The 12696-nt window shown below is 56.8% G+C and overlaps 1 protein-coding gene across 11 annotated transcripts in view; it reads right to left on the bottom strand.

Annotated features, from left to right (window-relative positions):
- The window catches only part of NUMA1 (nuclear mitotic apparatus protein 1), a 73080-nt gene that overhangs the window by 7557 nt on the left and 52827 nt on the right, over positions 1 to 12696 (bottom strand). For 9 of the 11 annotated variants that reach the window (XM_082626735.1, XM_082626730.1, XM_082626738.1 and 6 more), the window contains exons 5-16: positions 12337 to 12419; positions 11662 to 11742; positions 10050 to 10137; positions 8622 to 8742; positions 7921 to 8078; positions 7500 to 7617; positions 7303 to 7420; positions 6860 to 7000; positions 5777 to 5899; positions 2225 to 5623; positions 1715 to 1756; positions 177 to 245 (exon numbers count right to left, since the gene is read on the bottom strand). In XM_082626735.1, coding sequence (XP_082482861.1) covers positions 177 to 245; positions 1715 to 1756; positions 2225 to 5623; positions 5777 to 5899; positions 6860 to 7000; positions 7303 to 7420; positions 7500 to 7617; positions 7921 to 8078; positions 8622 to 8742; positions 10050 to 10137; positions 11662 to 11742; positions 12337 to 12419 — 4541 coding nt within the window. The remainder of the gene's footprint in view (positions 1 to 176; positions 246 to 1714; positions 1757 to 2224; positions 5624 to 5776; positions 5900 to 6859; positions 7001 to 7302; positions 7421 to 7499; positions 7618 to 7920; positions 8079 to 8621; positions 8743 to 10049; positions 10138 to 11661; positions 11743 to 12336; positions 12420 to 12696) is intronic. The other 2 variants (XM_082626740.1, XM_082626732.1) reach the window with 1 other exon arrangement.

The raw sequence follows: 12696 nt of genomic DNA, 5'->3' as shown, positions 1-12696 counted from the left end.
AGTGAAGGTCTGGGGGTTGGGAGCCACTCTGGTCTTCCCTCGAGAGCTCCCAGAGGCACAGGCAGGGCTCCTGAGGCTGCCAGGCCCCAGGGTGCCCCAACCCAGGGGCTTAGCACCTTCCCTCCCCGCTCAACCTGAGGCCAGCAGAGGGCAGGCCCATCCCCCAGCTGTCCCACCTTCAGCTTCTGCTGCTGCACCTTGCTGGCTTGGTCATGGTCAGCTAGCTTCTTACTCAGTTCTTCCACCTGGGGCAGGAAGGGAAAAGGAGAAGACAAGACTCAGGAGGCCTTCCCCTGGATGTCCAGACAAATTACGGGGTTTTCCCCAGACCAGTCCCCAGTGTTCCTGGAAGAAGAAACTCGGGTCCTTTCTCTGGCCTCTAATTAGGGAACGGCCTGCTGCCCAGGCTGGTCAGCAGGACGTGAGTGACGTGACCCAACTCAAGTGCTGCCAGAGCCACCTGCCTGTGCTCGCCTCCAACCCCCCCGCCTGCAGAGACAGAGACAGCAGAGCCGACTCGGGAGCTGACACCCCACCAAGCCCTACTGCCGCGGCCGCTCCCAGCCCCAACCTCCCCGGGCGGGACAGGACGAGGGGACCCAGTCTACCACTCCAGCAGACGTACTCAATGAATACCCATCCCCCTTCCTCCCAGAAACGGCCAGAGCAAAAGCCAGATGCTCGGACCTCTGCCCAATATCCACAAGCCGTTAGGGCTGGCGCTGGCGGTGCGGCTGCTGGCTGCTGGAAGAGGAGAGCAGGGGCAGCACACGTACTCCAAGCCCACCCCACTCCCACAGAGAGGAAGAGCGAAGGGAGGGAGGGGACGAGAGGGAGCATAACAGCCACAAACACTCCTGGCTCCCCCAGGCATTCCAGGAGCTCAAGCGTGATCAGCAAAGGCGAGAGGCAAGGGCTCCATTGCTAACTGTTTGCTATTCAGTTTGACCTCCCCCATCATCTCAGGCTCCTCGGAGGAGGTGATGGGAGGAGAGAAGGGCCAACTCCTCAGCAGGCCCGAGGTGACAGGGTAGGAGGGGTGGTGGAAAGGGTGCTCCCACTAAATACCAGTTCGATAGCTTTGACGTCTAGGGCAGCAGAGATCCTTGTGAGGGCGCGGCAGCCAGACCTCACCTCCTCTGACTTGTGGGAGCCCCTCCTGCTCCTCTCAACCTTGGCCTTCCTGCTCCCAGACATGTCTATTCCATGCTCGGGGTTAAAACCCCAGAGGGTGATGGGCAGGCATCCTGAGCTCACAACCCCCCTCATCTGTGGGGACCTCCTGCACATCATCTTTCTGGTTTCTGTGGGAAAGAAGGGGCCTGTGTTAAACAAGGCCCATGGGCATCCTGTGAGTCCCCACAGTTGAATACCCAAACTCGGAGCAGGACTTGGAGGTTTGGGAATCCCAAGAGCAGTCTGTCGCTGGATCTGCTATGGGAAAGATGAAGCCTACCCTACCCCTCATCCCTGACAAGCGATGAAAGCACAGAAAAGTGGAGAGGCCGACCTGGGATGGGTGGGATGAGGCCTGAGAGAGGGCCTTGCACACCGCACTCCGGGGCGGCCTGGGCCTGGGTTCCATGGCTTGACCCTGCCCCCTTCACAAACAGTTCACAACAGGCGCCAGCGGAGGCAAGCTGCAGCCGCCGTCATGCACCGAGACCAGTCACCGCTTAAGCAGCCAGCATTTAGCGAGGACCTCAGGCATTACCTGCTTAGTTTGCTCTCTCTGAAATAACTCTAGCTGCTCCACCTGTGCATGGGGAGGGGCAACGGAGACAGCATGAGATGGGGCCAAAGAGGCACTGGCCCTGGTGCCAGGCTGACCTCACCGAGGCTCTAATCTTCCCCCCATGGAACTAGACGTCTGAACATTTTTGTAAATGCTAGCTCGGCTCATTCTAGTCGCCGGTGGCTCTCGGGGCCTCCACTGCAAGCGCGCCTCCTCACGACACTGTGCCTCAATGGGCTGATGGCCTTTGCAGCCCGACTCTCCAGGGACAGAGGCTTCGGAGAAGAGGCTATTGGTATTTTCTGTAGGCCAACGAGGGGGCAACAGACTTGAACTCTACCAGTCACCTCTCTTCCTCTGCCACCCAGTGAGCGTGGGGAGACAAGACACTCTAATCATGTGGGAGCCGGAGGCCCAGGAATGCAGAGGGACAGTGTCCCCCTCCCGCAGGTCTGCTCTCTGGGGGCTCGCTTGAGCTGGGTGCCTCACCTGGGCAGTGAGTTTCTGCCTCTCCTCCTGGAAACGCTGCCTCTCCTCCAGGACCTTGACCTTGGCACCCTCGTACTTGGCAGTCATCACCTCCAGCTCCCGGGCAGTACTCTGTGCCTCCCGCTGCATCTCGGCCAGACGGGTCTCAGCCTCAGCACGCACAGCTGCCAGCTCTTGGCCGTACTTCTCCCGGGCCTGGTCCAGCTCCACTTCCAGAAACTGCCGGCCGAGGTTGGCCCGCTCTCCCAGCCCCCGGTTCTCCTCTGCCAGCAGGCCGTGAGCCTTCTTCAGCATGCTCAGCTGCTCTGCGTAGCTGGCCTTCTCTGCCCGCAGCTGCTGGGCTGCTCGCTCCTGCTCAGCCACCTTCTGCCGCAGGGGCACCAGCTCCCCGAGCTCGCGCTGGGCCCGCAGCAGCTCTGCCCGCAGCCCACCAGCTGCCTGCTTGCTCTGCTCCAGCTCCTCTCGGTGGCGTTTCTCAGTGGCTGCCTGCTCAGCCTGCAGCTGCTGGCACAGGTGCTTAGCGGGCAGCAGCTCGCTCACCAGGGCCTGCGTGCTGGTGTGCTCAAGCTGCAGGGCAGAGAGGGCCTGCTCCTTCTGGAAGAACTTCTCCTGCCAAGCCTTCAACTCTTGGCCCAGCTCTTCCGCTCGCTCTGCCTGCGAGGCCAGCTCCTGCCTCAGGCTCTCAGAAGCCACCCGCTGCTTCTCCGCCTCCTCCCGGAGGGTCTGGACCTCCTCCCGCAGAGCAGAACTGCGTTCCGCGGCCCTGGCGCTGCTGCTGGCCGTCTCTGCCTGGAGCAGACGCAGCCTCTCTTCCAGCTTCTGACTCTTCTCTGACTCGGCAATAACCAGCCGCTTCAACTCCTTGCTCTCGCCTTCCTTCTCCAGCACCTGGCGATTCAGGATGGACACCTCCTCCTCCAAGCTGCTGATGAGGCTGTTTTTCCTCTCAGCCTCCTGCTGACTCCGGGCCACCTGTGCCTTCCACCCATCCTCAGCCTTGCTGTGCTCTTGGGCCTTGGCGCGGAGGGTGGCCAGCTCCCTTTGGGCTGAGGCTAAGGTGTCCTGACCGCTCCCCAGCTCCTGGGCCTTCTGCTCTAACTGGCCCCGCAAAGTCTCCAGAGCACCGGCCTGCTCCGCGTGGGAGGCGCGCTGAGCCTCGAAGCTGCGCTCCAGGCTGGAGGACTTCTCCTGATACTCGCGGACCTGCTGCTCCAGCCTGCTCACCTCTGCCCGCAGAGCCTCCAGCTCCGGGCCTGTCTGCTCCGTCTTTCCAGCAGCCTCAGACTGGGCTCCCGACCCGGAAGCGTCTTCTCGGCCGGCCGCCCCTAGAGACTGTGGGCACTCCTCCTCTTTCCTGGCCAGCTGTTCCTTCAGTCGCTCCACGGTCTGCTGAAGCTCCTTCAGCTCTGCCCCCTGGGCTGCCTCCTGCCCACGAAGCTTGGCCAGCTCCTGATCCTTCCCCTCCTTTTCCATCAGGGCACGGGCCAGTGCCTCCTGCAAGGCGGCAAACTCCACACGCTGCTCGTTGAGGGCATTCTGCAGCCGCATCTCAAGCTCGGCCTTGGCAGCCTTCTCCAGGGCAAGGTCGGCTTGGGCCCGGCCCCGCTCCTGGGTCAGCCGCGCCACCTCCCTCTCCTGCTGCCCACGCTCCTCCTGCTGCTGCCCCTGGCTCTCCACCAGCGCAGCCCGCAGCCTCTCCAGCTCACTGCCCATTTGCTCTGCCTCACGCTCCATGGCCTGCAGTGCAGCCTGCGTGCTGCAGAATGGGCGTCCCTGATGCTCTTTCAGCCACTCCGACTCTCTGTCTCCTGCCCTGGGCGGCTCCTTGAGTAGCTCCTGGGAGGCCGTTTCATGCTGCTCACCCGCCTTGCGCACCAAGGCCTCCAGGCGGGCCACCTCCTTGCTGGTGGCAGCCATCTTCTCCTGCAGAGCAGACAGGTCGTCTGCGAGCTTCTGGGCCCTGACCTCCTTCTCCTGGACCTGCTGCAGGGCCCTGGCCAGGCTGGCGTGGAGCTGAGCAAGCTCACTCTGCTGCCGGCCGATCTGGAGCTCGCTGTGGGCCTCTATCCCTGCCACCTTCTCCTTTGCCTCCTGCAGCTCCTGGCGGGCCTTCTCGCATTCCTCCTTCAGGGTCATCAGCTGTTCCTGGAATATGGCGCCGTACTGCGCCTCCTCCTGCTGGCTGTCCTCGTACCGCTCACGCCAGGTGGCCACCTCCTTGGCAAGCTGCTCACACTCACTCTCGGCCTCGCGCTGGGAGGCTATGGCCTCAGCCAGCTCCTGCCGCAGGGCTTCCGTCTTGGCCTGATGGGCCTCCCCGAGCTGCTGTAGTCGGGCCTCCAGCCCCTTGCGCCCGGCCTTCTCTTCTTCCAGCTCCTCCTGTTCCTGCTTGTGCTGCTCCACCAGGCTCCGGGCCTCTGCCTCCAGCCTGGAGATGCATCGCTGCCGCTCTTCCAGGATGTCTGCAGCCCTGTGCTTCTCCTCTTCCAGGCTGCCCTTGGTGACCTTCAAGGACTCCTCAAGGGCCCGAACCTGCTCCTGGAGCTGGGCCTTCTCCTGGGCCACTGTTTCTCTCTCGGTTGCTTTTTGCTGCTCAGACCTCAGCTGGGCCTTCAGCTCTGCCACCTGGGCCTGCACCTCACACCGCTCCTGATGGGCTGCCTCAACACGGGCATGGAGCTCCTCCACCTTCTGGCTCAGCTCTGCCTTCTCCCGCCGGGCCTGTGTCACCGAGGTCTGGGCACTGTCCCGGGCTTCACTAGCAGCCTGAAGCTGCTGTTGCAGGACCTCCAGCTTGGCGGCCTTCTCCTTCTCCAATGCCTCCAGCTGCTGGAGGGCCGCATCCCTCTCCCGTAAAGAGGCCTCCCGCTCCTCAGCCGCAGTGGCCAGTTGCTGGGCGTGGTCCCGCCGGGTGGCCTTCTGCTCCTCGGCGGCCTCTTCCAACTGCTGTTCCTTCTGCTTCAGGCTGCTGCTCAGCTGCTCCACCTGCTGGCGGAGGCTCTGGGAGGCCTGTTCCTGCCGCTGGAGAGTCTGCGCGAGCTGCGCCTGCTCTGTTTGGGCCTGCTGCTTTAGGCCAGCCAGTTCTTGATCCCGCTGCTGGACGGTGGCATTGAGGGTGGCGAGCTCAGAGGTCATCGTGGCCACCTGGGCAGACAGCCGGGCCCCCTGAGCCTGAGAGGCCTGCTCCAGCTCTTCCTTGGCCTGGCCAAGGTTGGACAGGGAGCCCTGCAGCTCGGCAATCAGGCTGGCCAACTGCTGCTTTTCTTCTTCAAAGTGGCTCCGCTCGGCAAGCAGCTTGGCTTCCCGCTGGCCCAGCTCAGTCTCCAGCACCTCCACTCTGGCTTGGAGCTGGGTGTTGTCTGCAGCTAGAGTGGCTGCCTCTTGCTTGAGAGTTTCCAGCTGGTGAGATAAAGAGACAAATGGGGCTCAGCACGACTCCGCGGTCCCCCTGGCCCCTCTGGGGATTGAGGACCGCCAGGAACCTGAACATGGCGAACATGGGTCTGCTGCAATCCCAGCACACAGGTCTCACCCCTGCCCCTGAGATCCTACCTGCAACACGTCACCCAGCACCTCGCCCTTCTCCCGGGGTGGGTTCTCCCGGAGCTGGGCCAAATGTTCTTCCAGCTGTGAAAGTTTTCCCTGAAGGATTTCATTCTTCTCTTCAAGGCATTTCTGGGAGTAAACAAGAGCCCCATGTTAACAGAAGTGGAACAGGCACCAGATTACCATACGAACCCTTTTGAACATCAACAAAACATAAGACCCGATTACCTTATTACCAAGATCTCCTTTTGCCCTGACCTAGGGTAACTTGCAGAAACCAAGGACCTGGGACCATGAGAGGCCTGACTTTCTAGCCCTAGTACCAGGGCTCAATTAAGTCAAGTGACCTGCTCATTTCTTCTCCAAGGCTGCTGAGTTTACTCCAGATTTCCTCACTGTATGCCTTTCCTCAGTCATGTCTTGGCTCTCAGATAATCCAAAAACCCACCAGCTTAAAAATATCCCAACAGTCCAAGCATCAACAGCAGCAGCATCCCCTGGTCCCCTGCCCGACTTTACGCCACTGTTCACTAAGTACCTACAATGGGCCAGGCACTGCGCTGGGTACCTCTCTGAATTTCTAACCTACCCAAAAGATCTGGGAGGTAGCTACTACCATCCCTTTTTTGTTTGTTTTTTTTAAAGGGTAAGAATCTGAAGCTCAGAAATTAAGTGCCTTGCCCCCGGGCTACATGGTTATTAGTAAGTGGCAGAGCTGGATTCTTAGCAGCAATAATAATAACAGCAACTAATTCACTGAGAGCTCACTTTGCACCAGACAATGTGTGTTCAGTGCTCTGTATGCATTATCTTACAACGGATGATGAGGCAGCTACCCATTCTTTTTCCCATTTTAGGAAAAGGATGCCTAGAAAGAAGTCAAGTAACTTGTCCAAGAGCCACACCTTGTAAACAGCAGAGACAGGGTTCATAGGTGTACTGGCCTGAAGCCCATTACAGCACACTATTAAGCCTTGACAAGTAGTCAGCATAATTCCCAAAGGCCCCAAAGAATAGAGCGGTAAACGGAATTCAGCTTTGAGTGTGTGGTCAAGACTGTGGCCCTGACTTCCCGAAGCAGAGGGTTACCTTGTCCTGCAGGGCTGTGCCGAGCTCCTTCTCCAGATGGGTCTGCTTCTCCACCCACTCCCGAGTGGCCTTGCTGTGCTCTTCTGTCAGTTCATTGAGGGCCCCCTGCAGTTGCTGCAGGTGACTGGCAAACTCCCGCAGCTAAGACAGACAAGAGGGAACGCCCATCACCCAGGGTCAAAACTGCCAACACCACTGCTATCTGCCCCCTGAGCTCCAGGGCCTGGATGGCTCCCATTAGCCTTCCAACCTTCCTCAAACCAATCGCAACTATTCACGTCTCTGACTCAGGACTACAAATCAAAACTTAGGGCCAACAGCTGGTCCCTGGCAGGAGCCCATTACGGAATGAGGACATTCTCCTCGACCCTCTTTGGGGGAATTTTCCAGACCAATTCAAGCTAAGGGGCTTCCAGGTGGGGGCCAGAAACCTCAACACTCACCTTAAAGGAAAGGTCCCCATTCTCTTCAGAAAGCTGGTTAATTTTGCGATCCATCTGGCTCTTCTCTGTCTTTAGGTCCTGGCACTGCCTCAGAGTTTCGTGGAGCCGTATGGTGAGGCTGCAAGCGAGGGGAGCAGTGAGGAAAGAGCATGTCTCCCCTGCCCCGGGTGTGGGAAGGACGGTAGGGAGCACTGTACCTCTCATTCTTGCCACGGAGCTCCTCAAGCTCCCTGGGCTCCAGCGGACTGGCCGCCTGCTTCTCGTGCAGCAGAGCCAGGCGGTCGATGCGCTGCTGCATCATGGCTATCTGCGCATCTGCCCCAGAGGAGGGGAGAAAAGAGGAGAGTTAGCACAGGACTAAGGGGAGGAGGGGGAGGGAGGAGGGGGAGGAAGGAGGGGGGGTCCAGTCCCAGGGAAAGGAAGGAGGGTGGCAAGGACAGAACCAGCTTCCAGGAGGTCAGCCTGACAGGCCCAGGGCTGAGCTCTAAGGTCCCAGGCCAGCAGAGGGGACAACACGGAAGACAGAGGGGCCACGCCTCAGACAAGCCCAGCGCTTCCCCGGATGAAAATCCCAAATGCTGCCCGTTAACACACATCTGCCAGCGGCCAGCCACCTACCCTTCTCTGTGAGGAGCTTGCGGTTCTCGGCCAACTCCAGCTCCAGCTCGTCTCGATTATTTCTCTCATCTGCAAGCTGCTTCTTCAGCCGCCTCATCTGGAATTGTGGGGTCTGCAGAATGTCACCCATGGGGGAGGCTGGAGAACCTGGGAGGAAGCTGAGGAAGGAGATGGTCCAGATGCCATGGTCAGAAACTGACATGAGGGCTGAAGCTACTGACCACAGGCGGGGCTGGGGGAGCCGGGCCCTATGGTTGTGAGCACTGGCTGCGGGGCCCAAACACCTGGGTTCTGTCTGCAGTGCTACCTCGTGCCTTATGACATGACCCTGAGAAAGCTTTTCTTCTCCTTCCTCCAAGGCTTAATTTTCTCTATGCCCTCCCCTGCCCCCATCGGTGCAAAAGGAGTGCATTCCCTTTGCCTCTACAGAGCTGCACTAGGAGAACAGACTTTAGCACAGTCTCCAGGGAAGCAAGAAATTCTATAAACAGAGAACAGCCTTTGAGAGGCCTTCTGCCGAGGACAGATCCCAACCAATTCCCCCATTAGTACTGGGGCAGGGGAGGGCATCCCAGATCTACAAGATACTCCAAGCACTCTTGATGACGTAAGGGGCTGGTCAACAGCTTAGCCTCTAGGATGCAGGGATCTGAAGACTGGATGTTGAGGCCCCATCCCGGGAGAAGAGGCCCAGCACATACTTGTTCCCACTGGAAGAGGCGACTTTCTGTAGCTCTAGGAAGCGAACCTCCCTCTTGGTCTGGTGGCTGGGTGGGGAGAGTTCTTCAGAGATGGTGCTGGAACAGGGGGAAGGGACAGGAGCTAGAGGGGAAGGAGTAAACAAGCCAAAGAGAGGTTAGTAAGAGGGTGGACAGATTTGCATCTTTACACAATTTGAGAACTCGCCTTAGTGGGAATGAATCCAGACACTTATAGGTAAGCTGCAGAGGGAGGCGCCTGGGCAGAACCTGAAGCCTGGTGTCTGGGTTATCCAGAGGTCAGTGCCCTAGGCCAAATCAAGCAAGGGGCTTCCGTTTCCACAGATCACCAGCACTCAAAGAGCGCAGTGAAGTGACTGTGTCCCCCATGCTCAGAGACTGGACCAAGTGCTCACGCTTTTCCCTCAAGCCAACCCTGAGCAGATCTCCTCTCAGCCCCAATGACCTCTCGAGTCAGAGCCACCAGCCTCCTTGCTGAAGCCCTCCATTCTGAAACCGTGCACTGCCACCATGACTTCTTTCTCAAAACCTCCTCTTCCCTTGGTTCCCACGGTGACCTTCGCATGGCCCTCCTACTTCTAACACCGGGTCTCCGTCTCCCTCACCTGCTCCTCCCTCCCTCTCCCACCTGCCCTCCAAGCCCCAGAGCTCTGATGGGGCCCATGTGCTCTGCCCACGGTGCCCAAGGCTTCAACGGTCATCCATACACAGACTTGCAAGCCCACAGCCTGGCCCAGAGCCCTCTCCTGCATTCTAGACTCACATCTGCAACATCTCCACCTGAAGGGCTCACGAGGAACCTGAACACAAGGAACATCAAATTCAGTGGCTGGATGAACGTGCCTAGACCCACACCTTACACCCTGTTGTCGTTAGATGGCTCTTCCAAACAGGCAGCACTCTCACTCTTTCTGATGTACTTCCAGCAAGACACTTGGTAGATTCGATATCTCCCCATTCTAGCACTTATTCCTTATCATACATTCTGGTTTATGTATCTGCCTTCCCACCTAGAACACGGGCCTTATGTAGGAAAAGCAATTTTCTAAGACTGTGTACTCCTAGCTTATAAGCCTAGAGTAATGACTGTTTAAACTATAAAAAACAAAAAAAGAAGTGTGTGTGTGTGTGTGTGTGTGTGTGAGGGGAGGGGGGGCGGGTAGTCAAGGAGAACCCACAGCAGACATGATCACTTATAAATGTTCTGCTTAGCTGCTGCCAGGCGCAAGAAGGGAACTGGGATCATGGCAACATGGCCCAGAAACCAACTTACCCCCTTACACACGTTTCCTAAGCACCAACTCTGTGACTTGTGTTGGGGCAAATCCCCACTGCACTTCCTGACAACTCAGCATCCTAGCAGTCCCCAGCTCAGAAAAGACAGGATCCTTGGGAGTGATCCCAACTTACCTTTCTGTAAGAAGTTCTCTAAGTCCTCATTCAGGTTTAGCCCATCCTCATGGTCCAGCACAAATTTGAGAATGACAGCTAACTCAGCCTGGACCACAGACAGAGAAAGAGCATCATTTAGGTGTTCAGGAGGCCCGAAGGGATGGAGGGCACCATCCTGGCCGTGCCAGCCCTAGGAGCCTGCTGGAGCCCATTCTTCCTCTCAGACCTGAAGACCCATGGTCCAGCCAAGAACACTCCACCATAGACATGTTCACCCTACTTGTCCCCAGCCCCTCTTCTCCCCTAAAGATGCACCCAGGGTGAGACAGAGGTCCAAACTGACTTTGCTCCTGACCATGAGATGAGAACAGGCAAAGTAATGCAGTCAGAAAGCTTTTATATATAACCCCGTTGGCCTCTTCCAGCTGACCTCACTGTTGTTCTTTGTCTGAGTGAGAACACCTCCAGGGCTCATCCAAAGCTTAGCCACCAGCAGGTATAATCTTGCCTTCTCTGTCTGAATTCCAAAGCTACAGAGTTGATCTGATTATCCTGGTCATCTCTGTAGTTCCTTATTCCTTTAGAATTTGTTTCTACCAGGTCTATGATCAGCTTGGAGCAGAGAAAAGGTTAAAGAAAGGAAGGAGGGCTTCCCTGGTGGCGCAGTGGTTGAGAGTCCGCCTGCCGATGCAGGGGACGCGGGTTTGTGCCCCAGGCCGGGAGGATCCCACATGCCACGGAGCGGCTTGGCCCATGAGCCATGGCCGCTGAGCCTGCGCTCCACAACGGGAGAGGCCACGGCAGTGAGAGGCCCGCGTACCGCACCCACCAACAAAAAAAAAAAAAAAAAAAGAAAGGAAGGAGCCACCCATGCCTCCCACTACAACCCCCAACCCCAGAGACGAGCCACAAGCTAAGTGAGTACGAAATGGGATGACTCAACATTTCTATCACCACATGAAAGGCCACAGCTCTCTGGACACTGCCCCACCAGTCACCTACATTACCCACTGTGGCATCCCAGCTGCTTCTGCTCTGGAAAATAAAGGACAGCTGCTCATATAGGAAGCAAGGAAAACATCAGGACCCATATGGCAGGTAGCTCCTGGAAACCAGGTCAATTCCCTCTCTAATGAAGCAGATGCACCAACTCCTCTTCACTTAGGGACCATGCAGAGGAGGGGAGAGGACATAACCGCTCTGAGCTAGACTGTCATGACGGACAAAGACATTCTCACTAATCCTTCCTACTAGAGGAAAGGAGGAAGAAATGGAGTGACAGTTTGTGTAAAACACACACACACACATACGGGAGCACATATACGAAGAAAGAATAATTTCTACGTACCAAACAGTTCAGGTACGGGTACAGTTAAACTTATGTACATGAAAAGGACGTGGAAGTATATCCTTTAAAAGTTAGCAGTTATTGCTGAGAATGAGATTACTGGCAACTGTTATTTCCTTCTTTGTGCTTTTCTATATCTTCCAGACTTTCTATAATGAATGACTATAACTACTATAACATAATTTTTTAAAAAAACAACATATGTTGTTTAAAGAAAAACAACTGGAATGAGGTAAAACACAGGCAAGACCTGCTGGGCGGGGTGGAGGCACAAGGGCTTACCTGAATCTTGTATTCAAATTGTTCCCAGTCCCTGGGACTTCTGGAGCTCATGGAGGAGTGGTATAAGAGCAGCATGGTCATCTAGAAGCCAAACAGGAGGCAATCACTGAGCAGGGCTCTCTTCTCGGTCTCCAACCCCTGCCCCACTCTGGGGACTCTGAGCTATTCTGAGACCCTTCCAAAGCTCCTAGAATTCAGCAGCCCCAGGCCGCTGCCCTTAACTGCATCAGGAATCACTTGATTGAGGACTCAGTGCTCACTGTGCAAAAAGCCAGGTGCCAGAATTCCTGCATAACTAAATTCCTGGACTCATGGAACCCTGGGTATGAAGCTTAAGGCATCCTCTATAGGCCAGCACCCAGAAACAGAAGAGGGAATGAAGTGGACTGAGCTAAAAAGAAAAGTGTGACGACAGCTGGGTGAGGCCTGATTCCTACCAGGTCTCCACTGAGGCCACAGTAATGATCTAGTCAAGCTCTCTGTCATAAAGGTGAGCTCCTAAAATCCTTGGCTGAATCAGCCTCTGCCTCACTAGGTAGCTGCCTGGACCTACCGCCAATCTCCACGAGGCCCAGAAATAAAGCCCCACCACTTCTTCTGGGTTAAGAGAAGGCTCCTCTGCAGGCCCCTCTGGTGCCACCCTCCCCCCAGACCAGTCTGGTATTCCATGGGTACCTTGGCAAGTTCCAGCTCTGATCCCTCCATCACCTTCTGCACTGACACCAGGCATTCTGGAGAAGAGGGATGTTTTCGGTTTTCTGTAATGACAACAATGTAGACAACAAGGTGAATTTCCTGGGGACCATCCCTGAGATCATCAGAACACATCACAGTCAGAGGAGCAGAAAGGCTGGTGGGACCAGGAGACGCAGGGCTCCTTACTCCTAGGTCCCCTCTCGCCCAACATACACGTTTCCACCTGAAGTTAGTTCTATCCTGGATTGGTCCAAGAACTACAGGGATAGTTCAAGAAGAAAGCAGGCTGGAATTCACAGCAGCTCTGGGGCCTGACATTGCACTCACCTACCCACGCAC

Source organism: Mesoplodon mirus, assembly GCF_964341445.2.
Source record: "Mesoplodon mirus genome assembly, chromosome: 7".
In the NCBI taxonomy this organism is placed as follows: Eukaryota; Metazoa; Chordata; class Mammalia; order Artiodactyla; family Ziphiidae; genus Mesoplodon; species Mesoplodon mirus.
Note: the sequence above shows the minus strand (reverse complement) of the source record. Positions and strands in the feature narration are given on the sequence as shown.